The 6,813-nt window shown below is 40.8% G+C and overlaps 1 protein-coding gene across 1 annotated transcript; it reads left to right on the forward strand.

The window, feature by feature from the left end:
* Positions 1–461: 461 nt before the first annotated feature.
* Positions 462–6,536, forward strand: RIPK1 (receptor (TNFRSF)-interacting serine-threonine kinase 1; the record flags this gene model as incomplete). Its single annotated transcript, XM_010143276.1, has 5 exons — positions 462–673; positions 2,364–2,517; positions 2,992–3,129; positions 5,336–5,564; positions 6,387–6,536. Coding segments are annotated over exons 1-5 (823 nt in total), but the record flags the coding sequence as incomplete, so codon positions are not given.
* Between the last annotated feature and the right edge of the window lie 277 nt (positions 6,537–6,813).

Here is a 6,813-nt window from a genome sequence, read left to right on the forward strand (position 1 = left end):
GCCTAAAAGGTAGCTTAGAGCTAAGTAAGTATCTGGGCACCTGACAGGCCCACGTTCCGGCAGTTCAGAAAACAAGATCCCTGTCAGAATCATTAGGCGCTTTGGGACCGTGGCCCTTGATTTTTGGGGGTTTCAGTTTTTGCACATGAAGTATAGGGACAGTACTAATCTCTGCATGTTATGTGGATAGAAACTATTTATTAACGGCACTTTGAGATCCTCAGGTGAAGAAATGGTTTTACATCTACTTAATGTAACTGTAATGGGTTGACAACATAAATTATCATGGTCTGTAGGCCTGATCCTGTGAGAACCACATCATCTCTGGTTTCAAACCAAGTCCCTTTGTTCGTAAGGGTCACAAAAATATATGCTGTGTCCCACTCCTTACATAGACACTTACTTAGTGGATCAGATAAATACTTGATAATGACACTTCTTTCTTCTCTTTTATCCTACAGACCCAGAAGCACGAGGTTACTTGATTTTGTTTTAATTGCTAAGCCACAAAGACTGCAAACATGTCTCTGGAAGACATCCACATGAACACCCAGGATTTGCTTGAAAAAAAACAATTAGACGCTGGAGGATTTGGAACAATTTCCTTATGTTTTCACAAGAAACATGGATATGTAGTATTAAAAAAAGTGTATACAGGACCCCAGCGCACTGAGTAAGTTACAGATCTTAGTTCTGGTTTTTATCTTGCAGTTAGTGTAAGGAATCCTCTCAACTCAATGGAGATAATTCTAAATATGGTGTAATCATTTCACGTCTTTGAATTCTGGAGATACTGTGTGTGGGGAAAATACTCTAAGACAGTACTAGCAGATATCCTGCAAATTTTCCTTTTTTCCCTGACAAGCCAACTTCTTTAGTTTTAACTCATTGTTCCAGTGAAGTTCCTGGTTGCAAAGTGAGCACTACCGTAAATTGTTAAGAATCGAGAGGACTCTTGTGTACTTAAGGAAATGCAGGAACTCAGTGGGCACATGATGTTTTCATGCTTGCAGAACAATTTTCAATACAGTTGTCCAACTGTAGATGTCCACTAGGAACTAAACACACACAAGCTATCAGTAGGACTCCATCCCCACATGTGTAATACCAAGAATGTAACCCTCTCTCCCTTGAGAAGAAGGGGAGTGAGCCAAGCCCGCTGTTTTAATTCAAGGATTGAATCAGCTGTTGATTTTGGTGGATTCACATTTCGGAGGTCACCTTGCAGCTCTACTGCCTCAGAGCCATAGCAATCCTAAAACTCTTCCACGAGTCATCCACGAGAGAGACACAAAACCCGATGTTCTTCTAGCTTGGGTTATAATAATATTAAAAAATGACTGAGTTTTTATTTTGCCAATGAAAAGTGATTTAGGAGGTTCTAGTAGTCTGCAAACTGCACTGGCAGTTTGGGATGAACATAGTGAAAAGGGACAAGCCTGCCTGATTTATTTTTGGGTTTGTATTTTTACTCTCTCACTACATAGGCTCATAAGTTTGTTATTCCTTAAAGTTTTGTACCAGAGGTCTTAAGCAAATTTATAACTGAGCCTAGTACAAACAAAACAGCCACTTTCTTCTCTGGTACTAGAGGAACACAGAGGGAGAAAGCAGTTTCCTTTTAAGTCACAGGGTAGGAAAGCATTAGTGAGCAACACAGTCTCAAAATTTTCTTACATCTGTTTGCTCTATGACTAGAACAGGAGCAATAGTAAAAATTGGACTATTTCATCTTTCTTTAACACCCTTGATGAGCTTCCCAGCTGTCTACCTATTGATTACTGTGTAGCTATTGATGGGTTGTACTGAGGCCCCATTAAAGAGTTAGGCTTTGAATTAATCCTAAACCAGTAATTGTAGTAAATGTTATGACCGTCCACTGTGTGGCTGGTTCCCCTGTAATAAATCCATTTTGAATGTCAACAGAAATACTAACCTTCTACCAGTCTCTTTGGGAAAGAGACCTGTGAAGTTTCCCATACAAGAGGCAGTGGAGGGTGTCTTGGTCCTCCTTGTCCAAAGGCTCTTTCAGCCCTGCTCTGTCCTGTCCTGATCCCAGCCCAGCTCAGGGATTTGGGCATTCTCGACCAGCCATGCACCTGCTTACGGACTTTCTGAATAGCAGGCCTTAAAAACGGGCTGAGCAGACAGTCTCTGTGCAAGGCAGTTGAGACTTAGAGAATATAACCTGGCATGAGCAAAGCTGTATCAATCCAAAACCAGTTAAAGGCAGAGTTTGTCTTACAGTGGCTCTAGGGATTTTGATGGTTTTGGCCATCGTTTTCATTACGAATCCACTGCATTTTCATCCCTGTGTTCTTTCTAGCCTGGCACCTAAGTTCAGTGTAATTTCTGCTTTGCAGATACAACGCTTCGCTCCTTGAAGAAGGCAGGATTATGCACAGACTGCAGCATGACCGTGTGGTAAAACTGCTCGGTATTATTTTGGAAGATGGAAACTACTCTCTTGTGATGGAGTATGTGGACCGGGGGAACATGATGAAAGTGCTCCAGAAAGTGAGCAGTGCATTGCTTCATCCCTTGCTGTTTCTTAGAGCTGATAAAATGCCTGAAAGGGACAGAATGTTACTGCCACCTCCAGAGAACAGAGTCATCAATTTCTTATTCTCGTTTCTATATTAAAGAGCCAGCGGCAGCCCCACCTTCTCTAGAGACAACTGAGGACAGCTATGGCTTTCTTCCTTATCACAGAGGAGCAGACCACAGTTATAGGTTCAAAGTTAAAGGATATAAGTGGAGAATAGGATATACGTGGAGAATTTTCTAAAGAAGTTTTTGTACGTAGGACCAACTCTAGAATTACTTCACTGCAAAAAATTTAGATTGAAGAAGGACCTTAGTTCTTTTGTACTATGGCTTGAGCAGAGGTACTCTTGGGACTAATAAATAGACTTTTTTAAAGATTGGTTTTTAATTTGATGGTTGTAGTAGCATTTTCTAATAGACGGTATTTCTTGTGCTTTGTTGTAGCTCTGCGTGCCTTTGTCAGTGAAAGGGCGTTTCGTGCTGGAGATCACAGAAGGAATGCTTTACCTGCATGAGCAAGGCTTCGTACACAAGGACCTAAAACCAGAAAACATCCTCGTGGACACAGACTTCCACATTAAGGTACGTGTTAGAATGGAGGAAGCCGGTGATTAGGGTTGAAGAACCCATTTCAGCTGCATTGGTTAGTATTCCTGACTGGTAATGAACTCCTTTGTAGTCTAGAGAGCTATTGCTGAGAGAGTGTTAGCAGTGGACCACTGAAGCATGGCAGCCTACACAATCTCTGCCCCTGAGATTTGCATAGTGACCAAAAAAATAAATCACTAAGGGTATTAAAAAAAGATATTGCGGAGAATTAGAGAACTACAAATAACAGAACAGCTAGAAAGAAAAAACAAAACAGAGACCGAAACAAAACAGAATGTCTTGTGGATCCTGTCTTTTGTCCTTTATTGCTGTAATTTCTCCAACTGCCTTTACCTCCTCCTTTTTATTCCTTTCTTTCTTTTGTCTATTATCTTTTCCTCTTTTGTCTCTGTCCTTCTTCCCTCTAGTGGGGTTTTGGGTCAAGACACATAGATACAGATCCTACTGCTGAAAAAACCCGAGTAGAATTGTCAGCAGTCCTCATCAAATGTCCTGCCTCTGGTCCAGGTGAGTTGCTGGAATCACCTCATTACAGTTGGAAATTACAGAATAAATTCCTATGAAGAGAACTCTGTCTTTGCTATTTTTCGCATGTAAATTAGTGAGAAGTTTTTTGACCAAGTTAATATAGAATCAAGTCCTAGTGCATTGTGAGCAGCTTGCAGATAATCTTTTTTTTTTTCCAAAAAATAATAATAAAAAAAATAATGATCTGCTTTAAATGTGAGTTAGATGTTTTTTAAGGTTTTAGCTTGCTTATATGGACAGGACAAAACTAGGCTGTCATCACACTGCCCAACTGAACTGGTACCCAGGATCAAATTCAGAATCAGATCAAACTTCCTGAAGCAGCTTGATCAAAAGGCAGCTGTTGTACAATCTGTCTGCTTGATTGTGTCTGACTTTGCCAATATTTATAAAGGGAAATAGTTGTTCTAGAAAACTGCAAATGTAGAAAGAATTATATCTTCCTCTATCACATTAGACCTCCTTTCACTTGTAGACATGAACTTGGACTCCTCCTTTCTCAGCAGGATGTCACTTAGATTTTCCTCTTCCTCTCACTACGTGACCTCTAAATTTAGCCCAAAGCTTCAGAAACTCAAGAGAAACAATAAGCTAGTTAGAGGCAACAAGAGGGAAAGAAAAGTGAGTTAGGAGAGAGGCAAGATATCACTTCAGTTTTATCTGACGTGATTGGGTTACATAACTCAGTTTGACAGCTGCCTGTGGCCAAGAGAGGCAGTCCCATTCTCTTCCAGTTTTCCTCTTCTGTTGACCTCCTGTTCCCTTGTGTTAGCACTGGTGCTAATCTGACCACCCTGCCCGGATTTAGGAGGCCAAACCAGCAGATTACTATTTACCTTGCTGGCAGAGCTACCCTTCTGTTGGGGAGCTCTTGGTTCAGCCATTTGAGTGCCCTGCAGTAGGTCTTCCCAGTGTGAGATAAATGTCCGTGCTGGAACAGGCGGAGCAGAGGGAGCACATCTCAGGAGGCTATGGGTAAAGGAAAGAAGGATTACTTCCTTCCATCAGGAATTAGTCTAGTTGTAAAACTGCACCCCCAGGCTTCAGTAATGTCACCTTGTCAAGCAGTACCCAGGTATCCCTGTTTTAAACTTGTTCCATGCTTTCCTTTTCCATGCCTCTTTGTCATACACATCATATCATTTTAGATCCTCTTTCACCTCCTTTGTGTAGGAAGATCTGAGGAAGATGAGTTAAATGAAATCTAAACAGAAAGGGAAGTGAGGGAGGAGGGATTTCTGCCCATCTCATAGATTACTTCTGGATTTTAAAGCTTCTCCTGGATCTGCTGTTCTGCTACGAGCACTGCAAACAGATCTAGATCGTTATCGTCCATGTGGGCAACACCAAGCCTTTTTTTCTTTACAATGTGTGACTGTTCCAAGTGAGATTAAGTTAATAATGAAGGTTCAGCCTAATGGTTACCAGTTGGCAGTGATACTTTATTTAGGGGAAAAACCAAAAACAACCCCCCCCCAAAAACCAAACCATAAAACAGCAAGTAGTTTGTTTTCCTTTCCTGTAGTTGCATCTTCTCTAGTGTTTCATTTTTAGAGAAGTTATTACCAGGTATTCTTTATAAAATTGAGCACTGCATGTCATACTCGTCTATCTCATCACAGCACTAGCTCTGATGTGTCTCATTTTTCAGATTGCAGATCTTGGTGTTGCCTCCTTTAAGAACTGGAGTCGTCTGACCCAAGAAGAGACTGTCCGACAGAAGCAAATGAAGAGCACTTGCCAGAACAATGCTGGCACTCTTTTCTATATGGCCCCTGAACATTTACGCTGTGTTAACGTAAAACCTGTGGAGAAATCAGATGTTTACAGCTTCGGCATAGTGATTTGGGCAATTTTTGCTAACAAAGAGCCATATGAACGTAAGTTACTTCCAGAAGGACTCCATCACAAAATTAAGTGACAAATGTTGGGCATTTAAAGTTATAAAATTAAGATTAGTAGATTAAATTGCCTATGCTCAAGAATAGCATCTGTTAGTCACCTCATGGCCAGTAAAAGCCATTAGTTGCATCATCTCTGACTTCTAAGGTGGACAAGAACACCTGGATTGAAATGCAAGCATGAGCCCAATCTCTTCGTAACAACATGGCGTGGGTATAAACCTGCACTCAGCAGTTAAGACAAACCTTGAGCAGGCCGCAGTGGAAACTTTGATACGCTGTTTCCTCAGGTGGGCTAGTTACATGTGGTTTTTCTTTTAACGGGAATGGTCACACAGCCAGTTACTGCTTCTCAGCTGTGTGGTGGTAGTTTCTCAACATGCAGTAATGTACTCATGTAGCACAACAGGAGCAGACTGTGCAATTCCAGAATAACGTGTTTGTATGTTGAGTGGATTTTTTGCTAACATGGCTGAATGGCTAAACATTGCCTGCGTGGCCACGCTTGTCTTCATACATCGTGCAAAACATTACTCAAATTCAGGATCTAGAGAGCTAGATCTGTCACCTTTACTCATACTAGGCATGTCTACATATTAAAGAGAGTCTATTAATCTTAGATTAGGGTAGTGGATTCAAGTTCACTAATGTGAGAGATTTGAGACTGTACATCAGTAGTTGTTCTTTGAAATCTTCTTTTACATCTCCACAAACACACAAAGTGCTGCTTCACTATTTCTTTTACCTCCGGAAAGGTAGCAAAACCCATGATCAGGATCTGATAGGAAATTTTATTTTCAGATGGAATAAATGAAGCCCAGATTTGCTTTGGCATCATGAATGGAAACAGACCAGACATAAAAGAGATCACTGATAAATGTCCAGTGGAAATTATTGACTTAATGAAACAATGCTGGGAGCAAGAGTCAGAGAAACGGCCAACCTTTGCAGGTAAAGCATTGCTTTGGGATCTTTTTGTTGTCTGTGTCTATCAGTAGTTTGTAATGCAGCAAAACAAACTTGAGTGTCGTCTTCATAAAATGCAAATTTTTGATTTGAAAATAGAAATATCAATTCACATGCCCAGTAAAGCCTGCTTCCTGTCTCCTGACTAAAAATGGGATCTGGTCCCACATTTACAGATTTGAGGAATACTAGTGAGTGGATGGAGCTAAGACACTTTACAAATGCTGGTAATTTGTCTTCTGCACACCCTAATCTTCCTGCT

Source organism: Buceros rhinoceros, unplaced genomic scaffold (assembly GCF_000710305.1).
Source record: "Buceros rhinoceros silvestris isolate BGI_N320 unplaced genomic scaffold, ASM71030v1 scaffold15889, whole genome shotgun sequence".
Lineage (NCBI taxonomy): Eukaryota > Metazoa > Chordata > Aves > Bucerotiformes > Bucerotidae > Buceros > Buceros rhinoceros.